Source organism: Silene latifolia, chromosome 11 (assembly GCF_048544455.1).
Source record: "Silene latifolia isolate original U9 population chromosome 11, ASM4854445v1, whole genome shotgun sequence".
Lineage (NCBI taxonomy): Eukaryota > Viridiplantae > Streptophyta > Magnoliopsida > Caryophyllales > Caryophyllaceae > Silene > Silene latifolia.
In genome coordinates, this window is record NC_133536.1 from 7,051,267 (window position 1) to 7,074,079 (window position 22,813).

Consider the following 22,813-nt stretch of genomic DNA (forward strand, 5'->3'; position numbering starts at 1 on the left):
CTTGCGATTCAAGTATCGATAGACGATAGACATGAGACATCCTATTTAGTTGGTCCCATTGATTTATTTGTTCGATTCTTAGTGACAGCATCGTTTACACTGTTAGTTCCGGTGTCAGGTCGGTTTTGAGTTGGGTTAGTTTGATTGTAACGATGAGTTGGTTTCGGTCTTGTTCAAACATTTTTTACACTGTTAATTCTGGTGTCAAGTCGGTTTTGAGTTGGATTAGGTGTGTTGGGTTGTATCGGTTTTGTTTTGGTAAGCCAATTTTGTCTTATACTTGAGATTCGGGTTAGGTTTGCGTTGATTGCTGTTTGGAGTTAATTCGGATCCATTTGAACATTAGCTTGGATCGGATTATTTTATGTTTGTAAATACTCTCTTTATTTATTTATTTTCTTTTCTTCTAGTTTGGCTTTTTTTTTAATCAAAATTCCTAATTTTTGAACCTAAATATTTAAAAAATAATAATTAATTGACATATATATGATACTAATATATTTTTATTTATAATTTTAAGCACATTCAAAAAAAATTGTATTTTCAACAAAAAAAAAAGAAAAAGATTATAAATGCACTAAAAACATGGTCAAAGTATCATTTACCTTATAATCTTATATTAATAGTTTTTAATCAATTAGTTGTTTTCCTCTACATAAGCATATGATTTTTGTATATTTATATTAATAGCTAGCTATATAAAATGTTATCTTAAGAGATTGTCTAACATCATCATATGATCCACATAAATATAATTATCAACAGAATCAAGTTAGTCGGTGTAAATAATAAATAATGTCATCATGACGTACAAATGTTCAGGAATTTAAATCGTACATAACCCTCGAAAATGAAAAATCAAAATTAATTAGAAAGTTCGCCCGACTTACCTTTCGATGTCTCCAATACTTTTTTTATATTAATTCAAAATATAATCATCATGACGTAGAAACGTTCCATAACCCTCGAAAATGAAAAATCAAAATTAATTAAAAAGTTCGCCCGACTTACCTTTCGATGTCTCCAATAATTTATATTAATTCAAATTATAATCAACCAATAATTGATTGAATCTATACTTTTCCAAATACTTAAAGACAATTTAATAAATAGAGAACAAAAATTATTTTTCACTACTCACAAATTTAGACCAACCACAGTCCACAAAACTTTTGTTTTGACTTGACAAACGGGTCGACCTCAAAACTTATGGTGATAACAAAACCTTATTATAAAATATCTTCTTAGTATATATACCCTTCATGTATAGCCGTAAAATATTGTGATCATAATTTCATAATAAAAATTCTTCATTTATTATTTTTCTTACTATTTTTCTTCTTTAATTTCTCAAAATATCACTAAATTTAAAAATAAAAATTGTCTTAAAATGAATAATAATAATAATAATAATATAGAAGGAGAAAGCAATAATGATGGTGATTTTTTTAGTGAAAAAGATGTTAATCTTACAGCTTGTAAGACATCTCTTTTTTTCGTTAATGATGGTTTTAATGTCTATAATTGTCATGGCAAACTCGTTTTTCGAGTCGATTCATATCGTTCCGAAGGTGGAGACCAGGGTGAAATCGTTCTCATGGATGCTTCCGGTCGTTGCCTTCTTACTGTCCGTCGTAAGGTACGGTCTTTTTTTAACTGTCTTTCTGTTAAGTTATATTCTTGTATGAGACGGTTTTATTTGTACGATCTGAAACCGCATCTCTCATAACTCGATATTTATTTTTACTTAATGACAAACCCTAGGCATTTTGACTCAAACATCTCCTAGCTTTGATTTACTATCATGTACATAAGACTATTGTATAGCTAGTATATAGACTTTTTTTCATTACCTATTATACGGTTTTATTTGAATATTTGTGTTACGATTTAGTGTATAAGGGTACATAAATAACGCAATCACGTCCCTAAACCCTAAATAATTTGATAATTGATAATTTTGTGAGATTGATATAGTTTTGATAATATTGTAATTGCTTCGTTCTCTTATTCCTCTATATATGATGACGTATTTACATGGTAAGTGAGTACGGAGTAATTCAAAAGTCACAACTAATAATGCGCTTAATTATGACAATTCGTCGTATATATCTTAATTTCCTACGAACTTGTAGCCTCTTATTATTCCTAATAATAATAATTGTTTGAAGAAACTAAAAAAAGTTGATTAATTTATTTTTGAAAAATTATTACATTTTTTTTTTTTTTTGAATTTCTGACATTGTTATTTAGTGACGGTGTGAACAAGCTAATTTGAGATCTAGTTACGGACAAGACATGAATTTGGATTGGTTTAGAATAGGCCACACATAATAAAGATAAGAAAATGAAACGTCAAGAAAAGGTATAGCCTATAGGACCCTAACCATGTGTTCTTATTGTGAAATCTACGATGAGAGAAATGTTGGACCATTATATTTATTTTGAAATTTATTATTATGATTTAGTTTGTTTCATTTTAACCATAGAAAACGGGTATAAAATATACGGAATATTTCCTTTGTCTCGGTTATTCTTTTAGTTTTTATATTATTTGTGAGGAGCGTTTAAATAAAAGTTTAACAGATGATTCAGACGTAGGGAGTATACCGGATGTCGGAATGAAATGATGATCAAATTTTAACAAAATTTGATTATAAAAGTTAATTAAAATGGACAATACGAAGTTAATTGATATTTATTAACTGTTAATTCTAAACTATATCAATTGTCGAATTAATTAAGATTTGAAGTTTGGGGACCAAAAGAAAGGTGTTGTTTAGATGAATTTATACTCCCGTTGTAAATTATTCTTATTTACAATGGTTATAAACAAGAATTTGTGCGTAAAAATAATTTAATAGATAGAATTCAAAATTAAAAATCAAAATTTAATGAATTATAAAATTTTCATTATTTAATTAATGTGCAAGGTCTTTACCAATCTTTGTGTTCTATCATGGATTGTGCAAGTGTGTACTACAAAGAGATCGATTCTATTTAGGAAGCACAAATGATAAAATAAGACTGTTTATGATGTCAGATTGTCTTTTCAATCGTTTATAATAATTCCCATGTCGTTATATAACATCACTCTCACATTAAAAACCGTCTTCACAATAATTACGGTATTATTTAAGAACATGGAAGGAAATTAGGAAGATTCATCGATTACTTAATTTGTTCATTATGTAACGGCGTTGACAAGTACAATAATTCTTTAATTAAATGAACATGTCGTTACATTTATAACGGGAATAATGTCGGTATTATTAGGTCTTGAATTGTACAATTAACGTGCCCTCATTGACCCTTCAATGAATAGTAAGCAAGTAGCACTAGCAATAGTACTACTTTTTTTTTTTATTTTTTTTTCACCACTCACTTACGATCGCGTAAATCAGATGTCAATTAGCTTAGTTGATAATGTCATGAGCGGTATTTATAACCTGGGTTAGAACTCCGTCAGCATCAAAATCGCTCTTGTAGTTCCCTTTACACAAGAAAAAATCATTAGATCGCGTAAAAAAGTTCATGCAATTGTTAAATAGCGGCGCAGTTTATTTTACAAACTTAAAAAGATTTCGTCATAAAATTAATTGATGATATGCGAGTAATTCATCGGTTTTATTTTAGTTATTTTTCCTTTTGTTTTACTATAATTGTTTAGTAGGTGGTCTTGTACACAAGTTGCGCAAGTAAATGTGTTACGATGGAACCTTCTTGAACTAATAATTTACGATATATTATAGCGACCGAGCTTGCACAACAGATGGGACGGGTATGTAGGCGAACGAACGGAAGACTCAAAGCCGATATTCAGCGTAAAACGATCATCAATTCTCGGACGGTCAGAAGTAAACGTAGAAGTATACGACAACGAAGGCGAAGAGTACCAAATCGACGGGTGCTTTGAAGATAGAAGTTGTACAATCTACGACGCAACAACCCGGGAAGTGATGGCCGAGATTCGAAGAAAAGTGGATATATCATCTCAAGTGGTAATGGGCAAAGACGCCTTTTCGATACTTATTAAACCCGGTTTTGATTCTGCCTTCGCAATGGGCCTAGTTCTTGTCCTGGACCAGATCAATGCTGATGGGGACGAGTCGGACGAAGATGTTTCTGACGAGCTTAGTGTACCCGCTGATGGGCTTCCTGATGGGCTCAACGATGTTTCCGGTGAGATTAGTACTGTGGCCGCTGATGGGCTTCCTGATGGGCTCGGCGATGTTTCTGGTGGGCTTAGTACTGTGAGCTCGGATGGGTTTTCTGATGGGCTTTCAAATTGGCTTAATGGGCTCGACGATGTTTCTAATAATAAGCTTAATAATTTGGCCCTCGCGACTCCTGCCGTGATGTAGCCTATTAAATAAAGTATAAATTCTTATTTAAGACTGTTGTATTAGTCGTGAGACGGTTCTAAAGCAACGTATATAACCAGTTTAGTGTTGAGAGTTACGGCTTTGGACTCATTTCATAATGAAGACGGTCGTAAGAAAGAGTTGCTAAAAATGAAGTACTAATAATATCATCAAAGGAGTGACATTTTTAGTCGGCTAATTTTAATTTTTAATTATTTTTTTCTTTGGTTTGTCTAATGCTGCAAAGTGTAATTTCATGAAATTTAATAAATGCAATAATAGATATGATGTCCTTGTGGAGTAGTTGAGCTGTATCTTTCTTATTTCTAAGATATCGATTTTTCTAAATTGCGTCTTTCAGACTTCTGGTTAACATAATCGAAAAAAACTGCGGAAAATATCTTGGGAAATTGAAATATAAAATCCATTGAGTGATAAATAGTTGGTGGATTTTATATATCAAATTCCCGACCGTGAGACGATGGTCGCAAAAAAACAAATTGTCGATTTGGAGAAAATGGGACGAGTCGGACTTGTCGATTTGGAGAAAAAAATTGTCGATTATTCCCGTCTCACAACCTAATCTCATAATTTAATCTCATCAAAATCGAACGAGACCGTGTAAATGTGAGATGCTGAAGCACATAGGAAAATATGATAAACTACGATACAGTAGACTTGTCAAACGAGTCGGACTGGTAAGATTAGGTCCTAAAAACATAGCCCATAAGTTACAGGATCCCAACATTACAACATTTTACAGGACTTGATGTACCTTCTACATAAGAACACTTTATACTAAGACTAAGGCAGAGAGCTAGGATTCCGAAAGAAGAGCAGTTCTAACGGCTCGAATCACGTCAGTAAGAGAGACGAGACCACGGAGCAAACCCGAGTCATCTACGACCCAAACGCGATGGACATGCTGGGTGACGACCTTATCAATCACTTCTGACAGAGGAGAACCAGCGTAACAAGTCACTAACATCCTTGGAGAGTTGACGAGGTCAGGAGCTCCGTATGGAGGGTTTTCGTACACTCGTGATGTGAACTCCATTACATTCAGAGGAAGCCAAGATTGCATCAGTGACACCGGGCATCCTCGTAAATCTGTTGCTGAAAATGTTCCTACTAACTTCCTTCCATATCCCTGCAACTCAAGAAATGAATTTTTTTTAGACGATCTTGACGATATAATGACATCATTCAGATCAATTTCAGATCGCATTGAGCATTTAGTCAACCAGATTCAGGTTGACGCGGCTCAGTCGAGCATTAAGCATGGGTAGTCTCATCTAGGGCTGATTTGGTTAGAACGGCCTAGGACAAATTTACTTCGGTTATATATAAGTAATCGGTTTCACACTTTCACCTCAAGTCGGTTTTTGTGTCCGATAGAACGTATATCCGGGTTCTATCGGACAATTCAAGTCGTTTTATTAGTAAATAAGAATATTGTGTAAATATTTACACAATATTCTTATTTACTAATATTACTAAGAATATTGTGTAAATATTTACACAATATTCTTAATTACTAATATTACTAAGAATATTGTGTAAATATTTAGTAAATAAGAATATTGTGTAAATATTTACGCAATATTCTTATTTACTAATAAGTTTTTCTCATGGCTATTCAGTTTTTATTAGCTCTAACCAACACTAACAAAATAATTAATAAAACCGTCTTACATCAACCAGTTGATGTTGAGCTTCATTCGGAAGATCAAACGCTTCAACAAGAGGCACAGCCTGAAGAGCAGTAGTCCTCAAGCATTTAATCGCGTCAATGGCTCTCGTCTGGCTAGAGACCGCGAACACAGTGTCCGTGACAGCCCTAGCACTCCGAACCGTGCGGGATATTATACCCTGCAGTTCTTCCTGAGCATGAGTTTTGAGGAACTTGACGACGTCCATTTGAGTAAGCATCCGATAGGACGAGGCCGACTCGACGAGCTCTACTCCTGAGATGTTCTCCATGTGACTGTCTAATGGTACCATTGCTCTGTGTATTCCTTTGCTAAACACTTCCATGCAGTCTAGGATACTGTCATTGTGTACACTGTCAGGGCTAATACTCTTTGATTCTAACATACGAGTATATATTACTCCGTATGTAATAGACTCCCTACGTCTCAATCATTTGTTTATCTTTATTAAAATACTAGTTATAATACTGTACTCACTAAGAATAAAAACGTTAAAACAAATTATTGAGATGAAGGGAAAAGTTAAACAAATTATTGGGACAAAGAGGGAGTACTATTATGGAATCGGCTAAATAGTGTTTGAAATGTTTTGTTGGGTCAGTCCTTGTGCCACATCAGCAAATTCGAAGATATTTGCATAATTGCATATACCATGTCATTATACACCTCTACAATTATACACTCTTATTTAACCAGTTCTTTACGTTTTTTATTTATTTATTTATTTTTCTTTAGCTAACTGTGAGAGTTATTTTAATCAAATGTATTAAAAAAAAATTGTTGGTGAATTATGATGCCCATCAGTCCATCACCAATTTAAGTATTTCAACCCCTTCATTGGAATCATACCATTTTAATAAAATACTACTCATATATACATTCAATCAGATAGATATAGATATATTTTCACTGAATAAGGCTCTGTTTGAAAAATGCATTCCAAGTATTTTTTTACCTTTTTTTTTTTATGAAATACTCCCTCCAAATATATGTTCTTCTCATTTATGTATTATATATGTGAGTAGTATTTTAATAAAATAGGAATAACATTAAAATTTGAAAAAAGTATTTTTTTTGACAAAAAATTTCAGGTAACTTATTTTTTTTAATAGTGTTTAAAAGTAGCTAATTTGCTAGATAAGCAACCTGAAAAGGTAGCATTTGAGATTTCAGTTACCCGACCCTAATTTTCTACCCTTTTACGTCATTTCACGAATAAGCTTTTTCAATTAGTTTGTCAAACATTTTTGACATAATCAGTTATCTCGTCCGCTCTTAATTTTTAACTACTTTATGAGCTACCTTTTCAGCTTTTAGTTAATTTTTCAATTTTCAAGTATTTTTCAAGTTTTGGCTATGTTTGGCAAGGCATTTCAGGTACCTGATTTGACCAAGCAATTTGACTAATATTTCAGGTAGTTGTTTTACCTAGTACTATTTGGTAAAGTCATTTCAGATACCTGAAATGACTTTTCAGGTACCTGAAATGTTCTACTTTACATATTTACCCTTTATTTAAATTAATTTATTATAATTATTAATGTCTTTTTATGTCATTTTACAAAAAAATCAGTTAACTTTTTAGTTAGTTTTACCAAACACTTTACCATTAATCAGCTACCTTATCAGTTTTCAATTTTCAGCTAGCTTTTCAGATATCTTTTTAATTTCAGTCACGTTATCAGGTTTCAAGTACCTTTTCCGTCAGTTTTACCAAACAGAACCTTCAGCTAACTTTTCAACTAATTTTACCGAACAGTCTAAAACAGAGTTAATAACTAACTTGGAAAAGTAAAATACTTACTTGGTATTAGGATTAAGAGTCCAAAGACTAAGGCCTTCAAGACAATGACCAATAATACTCGAAACCGGTACCGACAACTTATGATCAACATCATTAACACCATCACTACCATTAACACTTTCATCACCAGCAATATGAGCTAAGATATCCAACATAGTAACCATCCCTATATAATGTTTCCTTACTGCACCCGTTTGTTTATCAGCCTCCATTATCATTGACCCACCAGCCCCTATCCAGTGTCCTGGCGGTGCCGCTACCGGCACCGCCACCACACGGTTGGCCACCAAGGTATTCATGGTGTCAGCTAAGGTGGCTGTGTATGGTACTTCTACTAGTCTCCTTTTTTTTACTACTATTTCCTTTACTTTTCTGTTTCCTATTCTCATTATTTGCCCTTTTGTTTCTTCTGTGTTATACATTTCAGCCATTTTGGTAATTTTTTTTTTTTTTGGGGTTATGTTTAATTGTTTGCGGTGGTTTTTTATTTTATAAGAAAAATTTGATCGTGTAGTAGTATGGAGTATGTACTAGTGTTTTAAAGGCTAGTGAACAGGTGTCGGCAAATCGGCGATAGTGGGCAGTGCATGAGCAATGTCATGGTTATACGTGGCTACACTTTTGAGTTTTGGGTGTGCTCCAAAATCCTAGGTTGATTATTGAAGCATATCCTAATTCCTATCTTTAAAAAAAAAAAAAAAAAAAAAAAAAAAAAAAAAAATGAATTTTTTATTAAGACAGTCAAATCCGTCTTAAACTTAAAACGCACCAGATATTATAGATGAGACAAGAAAAATCCATAATATATAGGAATAACAAAATAATTTTCCTATGTATGCAAGTGGGGGTATATAATCTTAAGACGGATACTACTGCCTGATCTCATACGGTCTTGTAAATATAGCCGATACTATCTAAAAATAGAATCAGGATAACTTCAGAAACATTCATAACTGAATCCTAATGAAAAATTTAGCTTCACCGGAGGAGCGAGGCCTCGGAAATACAACCATGTTAAAACTCGCAAGGAGCGTTTTTATCTGCTCATGGTATAATTTGTTGACAAAACAGTAATTGTAATCTGCAAAGGAGAATTTCGGGCTTCCAATGATTGATATCGATAATAATTTAATATGTAATGTTTTCCAGATTACTACAAACATAAACAACGCCAGAAAATGCCTGAGATTATATAAATACATGGGCTATATGAAAACAAGCATACACGAAGATTAGACCTAACATCTAACGCTGTCCTCCCCAAAATCTCAGGTGTTCTTTACCGATAGTCTCCCAAATTATATATTGGTAGGGTCGAAACCTGAGCTTGAATCTCGGCATTCAAGCCGGCTGAAGCTAAAACGATCTAAAACTGTGGTGAGAACTGGTATATGCACAATCTGGATTTATATGTTTCTTACTACCTTGATGGTTGATCGGAGGCAGCAGTCGCAGAGCTGACACTTGGCCCTGCACCATTTTCGGAAGGAGGTGGGATTCCCCACTTTGCCTCGGATTCAGTTGGTTCGAGAACTTGAACCCAGCCGTCAGAGAGTCCAACAGCAAATTGATTAGGTTCACTCGGATGAGCAGCAATCGAGACGGGAAATGTCCTATTGATGCAATAACAGCTTGTTTAGTACCATGCCGAGCAGTTAAGAGTATCTAAGGTTAAAAAAATGTCAATCAGACATATCGCGATGAACGTTTTTTTTATCATATAATGCTCAAAAATATTTTTAGGTAAGGAGTCAATGTACGTATTTAAAAAAATATAGTACATATTTGGAGCATCTTCATTGATTTACTCTGCATAATTCAAAGCAGTCAATGTTTCGCTCAGCAAAATGCTGCTGACACAGTCGGAAAATAAGAGCAGGAAGATCACTGAGTCGATTCACCCAGCGAAAATAAATCTATTTGTCTTAAAGGTAGCATGGTGAACAATTCAATGAAAATACTCTCGAGTCCATTCTTAGAAATATTAAAAAAAAAAAATCATCGTATGCGAGTATGTGACCACTCAAATACTCAACTCCCACACATTTCATTAATTTGCTCATCTTTTACATTACATTAAATAAACGTCTAAAGCGATGTACCTGGGATTAGAGGGCAAATATGCAACTGAGTTGATTGTACACCTCAAAGCTAATGTTGAGGCCACGAGAACGGACACACTCCCATCGTCAGAGCTCACAAATACTGTCTGGCTATCACACGAGTATACTGCATCCGTAATTGCACTGCCAGATTCTCGAGGGGACCACTGCTTGATTTGATTACACAATTGCGTTAGTTCCATAATTTTCCTTTACAATCTCAAGTATATTATGCAATAGTAACACTATAATATGTAGCATTCATAACTAGATGCGAGAACTGCTATCCCAAAGAGAAATCATGGTGAAGAACAATTGAAAAGGATGGCTTTTGTACAATATTGTCCCTCAACCAAAGCAAAAACAACAAAAGAGGTTCGAGTATAGCATTGAAAAACGGATTCTTGCATAGATAGGACTACTGTCGAAGGATGAAGTTCAAGTGGCCGGCAAAGTGCAAACAGCCACCAAGAGAGAAACTCTATTGTGTTTACTTTCCCTTCCTGATATAAAATGGAATAAAGATTTTACTTAACAGGTTAAGAAAAGCTACCAGTAGACATCCGTAACAACATTACTCCAGAGCCTAAGGGCACCTGCAAATGGCAGGCACAGGGGATGTATACACACACACAGTCTTACTACTCCATTCTTACCAACATAAAGGTGTTTCCGGATGACCCAAGATAACTGTTTGACTTGCATCAAATGAACCCTACTTCTACAATAATAATGGAAAAAAAGGCTACAAATTTAGTGGGTCCTTTTGCTTTATTCCGTCACAAATGAAGTAGATTCAGGAACTTCAAAAAATCATAAAACGGCTTTAAAATAGGACAAAGAGGAAATAAACCTATCCTAATTCCTAAGAGGATATAGCTAACCTGCTTTATACATTCCAGTTTCGGGGCTTCATAAATTGCCACCTGAGTTTCATGGACAACCAACATATGAACCTGGTCTTGCTGAAATAGAACTCGGGTTTGAGCATTAGGGCTTGCAGATCGCCCAGTGGGCATCTGCAAGAATTTGCTAACTTGCTTTTCCCAGCCCTCGATACTCCAAACACACAACTGCAAAGTGAGACACAAAATTAACGGAAATCTCATTTCATTCCAGAAGAATGCATCAAGAAAATATATCAAAATAAAATGTGTAACAATGAAAGAGTCATATTCATAATGATCAAAATCGAATACACTAAATGATAAGATTAATTAGATACAAAGTAACCAAAAATCGAGAACAGCTGAACCCACCACATAAAACCTACCACAATCACAAGAAATTCCTTCATAAATAAAAAGAGCCAAAACAAGAAAGAACAGAGAAAAAAAACTACCGTCAGTCATTCACTTTTATTTGTAACTCAAAAAAAAGTCAAACTAAATAAATCTTACTAACTGATAGAAGAATGAAACAAATTTCTGATGTGTGGATGTAGACACTGTCATGGCACTTGTCAAATCTTTACACAAATGAAAACCTTGCAAGTATCAAGCAGCAGAATCCTATTTATGTTAACTACACGCTCTACAAAACAATTCAGTTGTCTGACCCAGCTGCCACCTATGTTACTCCAGCCTTTCATATGATCTCCTGTACTGTGTCCAATACTCGAAACCCCGGCATGAGTATGACATTTTACCACTTCATTTTGAACCAAAAGCAAAAAAAAATCGTTACATAGCCAGGTCAAAATGTTAGACACTCGCCTGTGTTTGATACATTAACAGAGTCTGGAATCTGTATAACATAGGCTGCCACACTAATAAAAATTTGACACCTTTCTCTCCAACAGTCTAACACAATTTCTCACTACAGAACCAAGAAAAGGCCAACGAAAATTTGATACTACTGCCGAAGAGGATAAAACATACCTGTGAATCGGCACCCGATGAAACTAAGACATTCAGAACATTGGAAAAGGCAAGACCGGTAACTCTTTTTTGGTGACCCTTGAGCTTGCTACTAACCTGTTCAAGAAAGAGAAAAACTTCAATTAATTCCATGTTCCAGCCAGTTTCGGAGAGATTTTTAGAAGTTAGTCTAGGAAAGCACCTCATCAACCCGAACATTGTATATATGTATTGTTGAGTCATCCATGCCTATAGCTATAATATTATTGTCTTCAGGATGAAAAGCAAGAGATGTTGCCGCAGGCGGTGGAGGCATGAATGTTGTCATAGTCTAGTGCAAATATGAGCAGAGATCAAATTAGAGTCACTTTGAACTTAATATCATAGCAGAAAATCAGACAAAATACTAGATACCTTAAACGTCATCATATTGAAGAGCGAAATCTTCCCACCAGAAGCTGACATCACATAGGAATCATTTTTAGAAAGGGCAAAGCATGGAACAACATCCTCTGGGTTTGCTGATCCAATCTCATTGGTCATTAGGACCCCACTAGGCGGTGTCCATAATTGAGGAGCAGCGGCAGAAGTTGCCTAGAACAATGCCACAATAGTAAGTTAGAAGGAAGGAGGACAAAAAATTCTCTTCATATGAAGTAAAATATAACCACCTTTCCGGTAACATTGCGTTCATTCCTCTGCCATTTCCAAAGCTTGTGGGTAGCATTGTACGATAAGGCCAGCAGAGCACCTCCAGAATTGGTATACATCAATCTCATTATCTGCAATAGGAAAGATGACATGATAAACTCAGTTTGTCTAGACAGTTACAAATTTAAAACTAATACTTCAGAAACTGGTGCTGGCTAAAGTTGATAAGCTAGCTTTTTAACTAGAGTACTCTTATAGGTTAAATACAGAGAAAGAATAATTCCTTCCAATTTCAACAGAGACATGTCCTCCTTCGTTTATGTTTATGATATTTTTTAATATATCCAAATAGCTCATTAAACATTCTGCTACATTTTCAAAACGACATAGCAGATAATCATTCTAGTGGGTTTACAAGCTCCTTACTGTTACAAGGCAAGGAGCACGTCCAACCCCCACTGATTCTGATAACGATGTGAATACCAACGAGTTATTACACTAGTGCATTTGCACAAGGAGCGCTACGCAGCTAGCACAATATCGATCACAACTTGAAGCTACCATGGGAATGTGTGATGTTATATCTAAAGACGGCATACCCACAAATGTCATTCTTTCACTACAAATGCACTTTCCCAAAAACATTAGTTTCTTTCTTTTCATGAAATATGGGAAATATATTTAAAGAAAATAGGACCATCTTCCACACATCTACGATTCAGCTCTTCTAATCCTCTTCCAAGCCACAAGAATGTTCATAGGCCTTTCACATCCAAGCTTAATACCAACTGATTCCACACGAAATTTTGAGAGAAGTGCACCCAAGTAAACTGAGAGACCAATAAAATAGAGGTCGGAGATAAGCTCCGGAGTACCAGCATGACACCCTCATAGCATAGATACAGCCACCTTAGTCCTAGACGAAGGCTACACTTCTACAACAGGAGTACTAACAAAATGCCTAGGCTGAAAAAGAACACTCATGGACATGATTAACCCAAAATAAAGGTAAAATTGCGAAAAGACTCGTTATTTTTAAGCTGTAGATATTGGAACACAATAGGAAAAGGCTTGCTAAACAGACTGCAAAATTTGCAACAAAATATCTACCCTATAAAAGGTCAAATTGCAAAACATACACTATCTTTGGCTTCGGAATAGGAATGCGAATATATGGACCAAAGAAAAATTAATCACTAAATTGTCTACGCTAGCTTCAGCATAAAATAGCATTTGGTTAATGCAATTCGGGATGCAATATTCATTGCAAGTCGTTTGGGAACCACCTCTCTAATTTTAACAAAGAAGTATGGCAACTTGTACCCGAGTATACGACCCCCACCTCCCCCCACCCCCTACCCTGCCATAAGCAGGACAAGCAGTAGAGCATTTAGCCAATGGTTTAGTATTATATAGGTCAAATTGCAACTTTGCGAGCACATACCCTAACTGGCAATGTATGATCAGCAAGACGAAGAGAACGAAGCTGCGATGGATCATTAATTTCCGTAAGCCTCCAGGCTTTTGATTTCTCTATGTTTGGCTTCACATCTGGCGTACTTCGATTATCTCCATTCTAATGAAATGAGAATCAATATCGCATTAGTGAAAGCAGAGTACAAGGACCTCGAGGTTATAGCACATCAAAGCCTTAGTAAATAGTACTCCTTCTGACTCAACAGGTGCTTTATGTTTGTTGGAAATTCTCCTTACACGGAAAGGGAAGGGGAAATAAAGGAGCAAACATAGAGAACTTGTTCAGTCAAAGGGAGTGGCTTGTTAGCAAGTAACTGTCAACAGCTTTAATATATTACAAGACCAACCATAGATGTCAATGGCACATTTCTTTCCCCAACCCCAATATTGGTCCCTACCATTGGGCTGGAAGCACGAGCGCCAAATATTGTGGTTAGAGGAGCCTACATAAAAAGCAATTGAGTCAGTCGACCAGCATGTTATGGAAAAAAAAAATTATACGAATAAACCTGGAAACATGAAAGGTAACCTTTGCCGAAGAGGCAGAAGCTGCTCGAGAAGAATCCATACGACTTTCAATTGAACGCACAAGGCGAACACCATCTGTGCTAGCAAGTACTTTGATTCCATTATCTCCGGTGGATACAGCTAATAATATGCCTTCCTTGTTAAAACGAAGACATGGAGAGGCCTGAATAGAAGGCATGATGAGTATAAATAACAAGTTATTAAGTTTAAAAGCTCAAGAGTCAAAACCACAGATAATTGAAAAAAGAATGTCGTTAATACCGGCAAAGCACCCTCTGCATCAATGGTTGTTAAGAGATTAACATTATCCATGTCCCAGAATTTGATACCAAATTCATCACCAGCGGCCAAGTATTTATTCCGTGTCGTGTCAAACTGTACAACGCCAACAGACCTCTTTCCCAGACCCATGTATGACCGCTTCACAGCACCCTCACTTTCATTCCACTCCACTAAAAACGATTCTCCTTCTTTGTTTGTACCACATGAGAATAGTCTGATTTGGCCCCCAAAAAAAAAAGAATGCCACAATTTAGAGGAAGGTCCATGATCCCAAAAAACATTTTGGCAAAGATTTTTTTATGTTACCTAGTTCCATCTGCAGTGTAAGCCATCTTCGTGCAGGAACGACCTGGAGCATCATAATCAACTCTAGAACCCCCGTGATCATATAGCCACGCTTTGATCTTTCCATCAACTGCTGTGGAGAATATGAACTGATAAAAGAAATAATAAGAAAAACCAAGAATTGAAAAATGAAGAATAAATGGCGAAAAGACATCCATAATAGCAACATAAAATTGAAGCAAGTCAGCTATGTCAAATGTGAAAACTAGCACCAACATGAAGAGTGATGAGAAAATAACACTAAACAATCATAAACATATGTTACGAGTAAAAAGGGCTTGCCGGGAAAATTAATGACATAATTCTTAGAAACATGAACATGAAGTCAATCATGCACGTATCAACTATCACGTCATGAACTCATGATGCATAATAGAGATTCAGTTATAACCTCAATGAATTAAAATCAACATCCACACTAGGTCAAACTAGTGTTCCTTCAACAATGAGTGTGTGAAGTCTGAATTAGCCAGGGAAAAAATTCTGAAGGTAAGCCGAAAACCATCTTTCACGAAAATACAATGACAGGCATCAGGCAGGAGAATAAAATCTTTAAAGGAATTTCAAATCAGTAACTGCAAAAATAACCAAGTTCCTGATTGAAAGACATCCAGCTACCTGAATGTTTTCTTTGTGGTGAGGACACACAGAATACACTGGTGCTTCATGACCTTCAAAAGTGAAGAGCTTAGAACCACTAGCTGCATCCCAGACCTGCAAACTCTTGACAGTTAGGACTACATTCCAGTTTAAATCATACAGGTAAATCTAAATATTTAGTTTAACAAACCTTGATGGTCTTGTCTTCTCCACAAGTAATAATACATAACTGTTTGTTTAGGGGTGCAAAGGCCAAATCGCTCACGTTGCCGGCATGCGCATCAATCTAAAAAAGAATATTAAAGAATTAACCAACATGAAAATAAAAAAAGTAAATATTCTCAAATAAATCTATATATACAACAAACCTCAAGGTGGTTACGAAGCTCAGTTCCACCAAGGTAAGCATAAACATGCACAATGTGTTTGGAGTACGCAACACCTGCAAGTTTGAAAATATAAAATCCATTGTTGGCTGAAACATTATTGCTTAGGACCAGAACTACTTCCTTTAACAGTACACAATACCTGTATTACTCCGACTCTCGGACACAGTCGTGTCTGACACGTGTCGGAGTGTCTAAAGTGAAGTGTCGAAGTGTCATGTTGTGTCGGACACGATACGTGCCGAACACGCAACGTGACAGCTAAGTGAACAGTCGGAGTGACATAGCACATCACTAATACTGTCCAGATTTTAAAGTATACATCAACAAATATGCTTGGCAAATCGAAAATTTTACACAAGAATGGCAAAATGTTAGAAAATGGAGCATACCAAACAGAGCTCCATCTAAACTCCAAGCAACACGATTGACCGAAGCAGTGTACTCACTCGCTAGTGAAGCCTGGAATAACACCAAAATTAGCATTGGTCCAGCTATAGATTAAAGCTGACGGATAATTACAGCTATGTTTCCTACCTGTAAGGGGACTGTGCAGTGTGTAAGTTCCCACACTTTGAAATTTCTATACACAAGTCTTTCCTTACTGCCGACCTCCCAGATGGAAACATCGCCCAAGTTTGTTCCAACTGAAACAATAAACTCATCCATTGTAAATCATTCAATCAATAATTGTCAATCATCCAGTCAAGCACCACAAAATCCATTCACCACTCAACGAGAAAATAAATGAAAAAGTCAGATACATGTAAGTTGTAACCAAAAACTTACCAAGAAGCAAAGAATTTTGCACTGGATGAAACTCCATGCTCTTGACTGCAGAACCTTGATTTAGGTTCGCAACTACAGTCTTGGGTAAATCCTCAGAAGAATATAATGTTGGTGTCTGACTCGGACCAGGAAACGTTGTAGGCAAGATATTCAGGGGCATATTGTTAACCTATGAAAAAGAAAAGTCAGTACATTAGCGCTAGAAGACCAGAAGTTCCAAAAAAAAAGCTACCTACAAAGTACATTCTGTCGGACTTCTTCAGTAAGGATATTTTTTCGAGACCGATACCTTTCTAGAGAAACCAAATTAGCAGTATGTAGCCACTACCTTACTCCCAACTTGCAGACAACAATAATATACAAAATGTATTCAAGGACACTAAAGGAGCAGTGTGACAATCATGCAAAATGAGGGTGAAAAAAAGATCCTACACCAGATGAAGCAAAATAAGCGCTCGTTACCTTACTCCCAACTTGCAGCCAACAACAATATTATCATGCAACATTTAACACTACCTAAACAAAAATAGAAATCCGTATATAGTTGAACTCAACTGAACTACAACAACATTACCCCAGTGCCTCAATGGCTCCCGCAAATTGCGGGGTAAGGGGGGGTCGGATGTACGCAGCCTTACCCTTGTGTTAGAAACACAAAGAGGCTGTTTCCGAATGACCCAAGATGAAAATTGCGTCGAGAACTGCATCGAAGGACTGCTACTTCACAAGAGAAAGAAGCGCAGCCACCTTACAACAAAGTAAAATTCAATGTGGCATTTCGCATGCAGATACTGTATAATTCAAAAATAAAATGACTACAGCAGGAAGCTCATTACCTCATCTCCTATACTAAGATGTCTTGATCTCTTCAACAGGTCAGAATCCGCAGTCTGATAGTCTACAGCAGGGTTGTCGGTTGCAGTTCTTGGGCGTTTTACCATTGCTCCTGCCACATTATAAGGAAGAATATTTTAATTAGATTAGATTTCAACATCAACCATACTATTCACTGAAGTAGATTAAAAAAGACTCTAATATGAGTATTGGCATTTCGAAAGAACAGGAGCTAGGCAGTGCCTCTATTACAGGCTTGCCGTTCCCATTTAAACATTACAGGCATGCAGAGGCATGAGACATACATTTGAATACACAGATACTACAGATATACGATAGACTAATTGCTATGAGTTAGATGGGTGAATGTTGTCGGTTCAGCAACTACACCACTTTATGGCGTCTATGCAAATGATATTCCAGACCATGAGTACATTGTCGAATTCCTACAATATGACGTGAAAAACAGAAAATACATTTTCTCTCATGGACACCTCTTAAAAAATTACACTTAATCCAACAAATATATACACATACAAAACATACCCAACTCAGTAACCAACTAAGCACCATACCAAAGCAAAAGAATATAGAATGGAAGATGGGTTGGCAGTCAAGGAAGATGAAATAGACAGCGAAGATATACTGCTTTTAGATTAACTAAAACTACAATCCAAGAGGTAACCATAGACGTACAAAAATTACCTGCATTGCTGGGAGCCCCAAGGCTCATAGGATGGCTAGTACCTACAGAAACAGTCTGGTGTGGTACAGAGGAAGGATTAGCCATCCAACCTGCCAAGGGTGCAGTAAAACCTGCTGGTACAGGCTGGAAAGGCTATGAAACAAGACCAAGTTAGATCACATTTGAAAATTGTTGAAGTCACCCGATAACAAAAATATAGCTACTCACTCACCCCGTGAGCACCTAAAGCTGGGAAGCCTCCTCCAACCTTAGCCATGACGTTTGCTAAAGGATTGGTGACAGGCGATGGTGCCCTAGCTCCATTAGGTTGTCCACACGAATGATCCACAAATAGAGTCTTAATGTCGGGGTTGGGTCTTTGATTCTTGCATAATTGATGTTGCCAGTTCAAACTGCAACAAGGATAAGCAAATTGAAATCTAAGCTCTCACTGGCAAAAGAACGCGTAAAACAGAGAGAGAAACAAAGATGGTCAGAAAATTTTAGTTCGCACCTCTGGTTAATTAATGTCCGGAGTCTTGAATTCTTAAATGTGGGGAACTGGAGTTTGTCTCGAAATAAAGGATTTGCCTCAATCAATTTCTTGAGCTCGACCAACATGATTGCTCTAGCAGACTTGGTGTCTCCATATTTCGACAGCTGCTCATTCTCCCTGGATACATAAACAGCAAAATTAGCGTCATTTCTTAAGTAACAAAGATCATACTACTATTGCTCAAATTCTATGAATGTAAGTTGTAACAAATATGTTAGGCTACTTGCCCTAGATGAACACGCACCCCTAAAGTACCTAAACGTGATTAATAAACAGAGAAGGATAGACCCTCACGATAATAAAATGAATAAAACAGCAAATTCATACACATGACTAATTTAAAAACAACACTATTTTCCACCATATTACGTTACGCTCATGTCTATAAAGACGCCAATCCACTCTCAAACTTAATATGAAACATTTTTTTTGTGAAAATGTACTCAAAAGAGCCAACAAAAAGAGTTCGCCAAATTAACATTCAAGTCGCCATGAAGAGCAACTCATTGCAGATACGCAGCTTATTCCACTTTATAGAAATGAAGAAACATTCACCCCCCAAAATCAAAAATCGATGTTTCACTAAGTTACTATTCTAAGATTAAACATAAATAAATTGCAAGTGAACAAAGAAATAGCAAGGGGTTATCTTGAAATGTTGCAAAAACTTATGAAATAGCTGTCACTTCTATGCCTGAAGAAAATTGCACCAAAAAAATAGAAGGGACAGGTACACAATACCTAAAATTAGTCAATGTCAACAGCATTGTGATTTCCTTGAACAGATCCTCGTTAAATGTAGAAAAAACCTTCAAATCCTTCATCAGAATCTCGACCGCCTTAGGATGTTCGCGTCTGCACACCAATCAGCCCATGTACCAAATCAATTATTAAAATCAATGACTGACAAGGGGCCAACTCAACTACAAGGTCCTTAACCTGAGCAGAAACAACAAATGTTGCACAAAAAAATAAAAGATCTCACGTACCGGTCCAAAGCTTCAAGATACTTTTGTTTTCGAATCTCGAAGAAGATTTTCATCGAGTAACGATTATCATCCACCTTCGTAAATCCAGACAAATATGTCTCCACGTCATCCCACTCTCCATTCGTCACTGAATCCTCAAAATACCTCATGTTGAAGAAAAAACCTGATTCTTTCTCCAACCTTCCAACATCAACATGTCAACAACAACAAAACGCCTTAATACATCCGCTCAGATTATTCAAAACAAAACAATGAATTAATAAACTTTCTAACGATTCAAGCCATCTTGTGGTATCAAATCAACAAAATTAACTAAATTCGGGAAATTGACACCTGAATTATACAAACAAACCACCAAAATCCTGATTCTTTCTCCAACCTTTCCACAACAACAACAAAATGCCCTAATCCAACCACTCAAGATTATTCCAAAAAAATTGGCAATTTAGTAATAAACTTGAAAATAATTAAAGCCATCTAGCAGTATTTTTTCAACAAAAATTAAAGAAATTCAGATAACTAACGCCGGAATGATATAAACGAACAACAAAAAAAATCCTGATTCTTTCTTCAACCTTTCGACAACAAAAATAATGCCTTAATCCGGAGATTATTCCCCAAAATTAGCCATGAAATGGCAAACTTTATAACAGTTGAAGCTATCTAGCGATATTATTTCAACAAAAATTAACCAAATTCAGAAAATCAACCCCTGAATTATATAAACGAACAACCAAAACATCCCGACTCTTTCTTCAACCTTTCGACAACAAAAATGCCTTAATCCATCCACTCGAGATTATTCCAAAAGATTGGCAATGAAGTAACAAACTTTATAACAAATGACGCCATCTAGCGGTACTAATTCAAAAAAAAATTAACGAATTTAAAAAAAAAAAAACTAACGCCTGAATTGTGTAAATGAACAACAACAAAAATCCCGACTCTTTCTTCAACCTTCCGACAACAACAAAAAAAAAGATGCCTTAACCCATCCACTCGGGATTATTCCCAAAAATTGGCAATGAAGTAACAAACTTCAGAAAAATTGAAGCCATCTAGCATTACTAAATCGACAAAACTAACTAACTTCGTTAAATTAATGACTGAAATATACAAATCAAAAACAGAAAAAATAAACAAATCAAAAAAAAAAAATACTAACAACGAACAACAATCTTACCTGTGAACTGTATCTTTAAATTTCTCCTCATCTAAGAACTGAAGAATCAAAAACACGAGCTCTCTACTTAACGACGACATCCCCACTCCTAATTAAGAAAAAAAAGTGACGATCAGTAAAAAAATAAACATCAATAAATCGACAAATTAGGGTTTACAATCACAAAATCAACAATTTGCAACATTTTCCCCAAAAATTAACCACAAACAATAATCCAAGCAAATCAATCAACAATAATTAACATTTACACATACAATTGATATCAAAAACTAAAACAATCATCACTAAACAAATTCAAATTTTAGGGTTTACATTAACAAAATCAACAATTCACAACATTTTCCCCAAAAACTAAGCACAAACAACAATTCAACCAAATCAATCAACAATAATTAACATTTCTGCATATAATTGATATCAAAAACTACAACATTCATCACTAAAAAAAATCAAAAAATTCAAATTAAATGTTGCATGCATAAAGCCTAGAGTAATTAAGCAAGTTGGAGTAATTAAAGTACCTTTTGCGAAAAGTTGTTGAATTAATTGTTGACTATTAATTGACGATAATTTTCTGTGTTTTAAGAGAGAGAAAGTAAGGAGAGAGAATGAAGAAGAAGTAGATCGTGAGGAGGGAGGGAGATGGGGGAATACTTGGGTTATTTATAGTACGAGTTTGAGTTCGGGTGAGACGGTTTTACACAATAATATACAGAAGTCTTTGTAATAAATTTAATCAAGAAGAAATCACATTCCTTATTAAAATAATGGAATGTAGAAGACGGTCTTATACAAGAATTGTGATAAAGTATTTGAAGGAATAAATTATGTATAGATAAAATATCTAAAGTTTAGAATAACTATATTTTTAAATCTTTCGTTTGTCTAAATTATTTGTTTACTTTTTACTTGTATATAATATTCTTTTTAGTATTTTAATAAGAGATAAACAAATAATCGGTAAAATATAAGTATCTATAATTTTTATTTCTTTCACTTTTGGAATAATACAATGTTCAAAATTGTATAAATATTTCATACTTCATATTTCATAGGTTTCATTCATTTGTTTAACTTTTTTTTTTCTATGTAAGGAAGTTATCCAATGGTACAGATGTTCGGGGTGGAGGGATCGTAGTGTTTGTAGGTAGGCGTATTCCAATAATTAGCGTGTGTCTTGTGATAGTATATGTCCGTTGCGTTTTAGATCTACATTCACACTTAAATGATTGTCCGAGTCGTAACTCTCACTTTTAAAACCGATTTTGTTTCCTTTATCATAAAATTGTTGCTTAATTTTTTTTTCCAAAGTTCACTGCATTTTCTTACAATAATGACCCGGAAACTTGCACTAAAGATTTCAAGCGATGTTTACGAGGTTATCAAAACTTATTCAATGACTAGTATGGATCCCGAGCATTCATGCGCGGTATTTATAGATCTTTTAGTTTATAATAATGCATTATTTATAGAATTGACATATTATTAAATTTTCATATTTTAATATGCGGATAAAAACTTGAAATAGAAGACTAATTAAAAGAATTGAGTAAAGTTATAAAATGTGTATTTTAATGAAATGTCAATTTTTTTTGTATGAATTAACTACGTAATAAGTTTTTTTATACGAAACTAATAATATCAATTTATCGAGTTTTCATATACGAA

General features: G+C 35.2%; 3 protein-coding genes across 6 annotated transcripts; 1 reads left to right on the forward strand and 2 right to left on the reverse strand.

The window, feature by feature from the left end:
• The first annotated feature begins 1,279 nt into the window (after positions 1-1,279).
• LOC141610853 (protein LURP-one-related 5-like) lies at positions 1,280-4,667 on the forward strand. Its single transcript, XM_074429135.1, has 2 exons — positions 1,280-1,639; positions 3,753-4,667. Exons 1-2 carry the CDS (start codon positions 1,391-1,393, stop codon positions 4,362-4,364), a joined length of 861 nt encoding a protein of 286 aa, XP_074285236.1. The 5' UTR covers positions 1,280-1,390; the 3' UTR covers positions 4,365-4,667.
• A 321-nt stretch (positions 4,668-4,988) lies between these two features.
• On the reverse strand, positions 4,989-8,370 carry LOC141610856 (SNF1-related protein kinase regulatory subunit gamma-like PV42a). The gene is made up of 3 exons (XM_074429140.1): positions 7,881-8,370; positions 6,060-6,414; positions 4,989-5,514 (listed from the first exon to the last, which is right to left on the reverse strand). The coding sequence occupies exons 1-3, from the start codon at positions 8,309-8,311 to the stop codon at positions 5,182-5,184; spliced, it is 1,119 nt and encodes a 372-aa protein (XP_074285241.1). The 5' UTR covers positions 8,312-8,370; the 3' UTR covers positions 4,989-5,181.
• A 604-nt stretch (positions 8,371-8,974) lies between these two features.
• LOC141610854 (topless-related protein 4-like) lies at positions 8,975-21,823 on the reverse strand. 4 transcript variants are annotated; one of them, XM_074429137.1, is made up of 26 exons: positions 21,667-21,823; positions 21,146-21,233; positions 19,963-20,142; positions 19,715-19,828; positions 18,932-19,090; positions 18,650-18,830; positions 18,438-18,570; positions 17,735-17,844; positions 16,899-17,067; positions 16,647-16,756; positions 16,502-16,571; positions 16,092-16,165; positions 15,914-16,009; positions 15,742-15,837; positions 15,085-15,212; positions 14,758-14,992; positions 14,498-14,659; positions 14,316-14,411; positions 13,937-14,068; positions 12,513-12,623; positions 12,256-12,435; positions 12,044-12,172; positions 11,863-11,958; positions 10,867-11,055; positions 9,983-10,149; positions 8,975-9,493 (listed from the first exon to the last, which is right to left on the reverse strand). In XM_074429137.1, exons 2-26 carry the CDS (start codon positions 21,223-21,225, stop codon positions 9,301-9,303), a joined length of 3,390 nt encoding a protein of 1,129 aa, XP_074285238.1. In that variant the 5' UTR covers positions 21,226-21,233; positions 21,667-21,823; the 3' UTR covers positions 8,975-9,300. The 4 variants fall into 4 exon arrangements, with proteins under 4 accessions (XP_074285238.1, XP_074285240.1, XP_074285239.1 ...); XM_074429139.1 differs by having other exon boundaries at positions 17,735-17,841; positions 21,667-21,815; XM_074429138.1 differs by having other exon boundaries at positions 9,983-10,152; positions 17,735-17,841; positions 21,667-21,773.
• Positions 21,824-22,813: the final 990 nt, after the last annotated feature.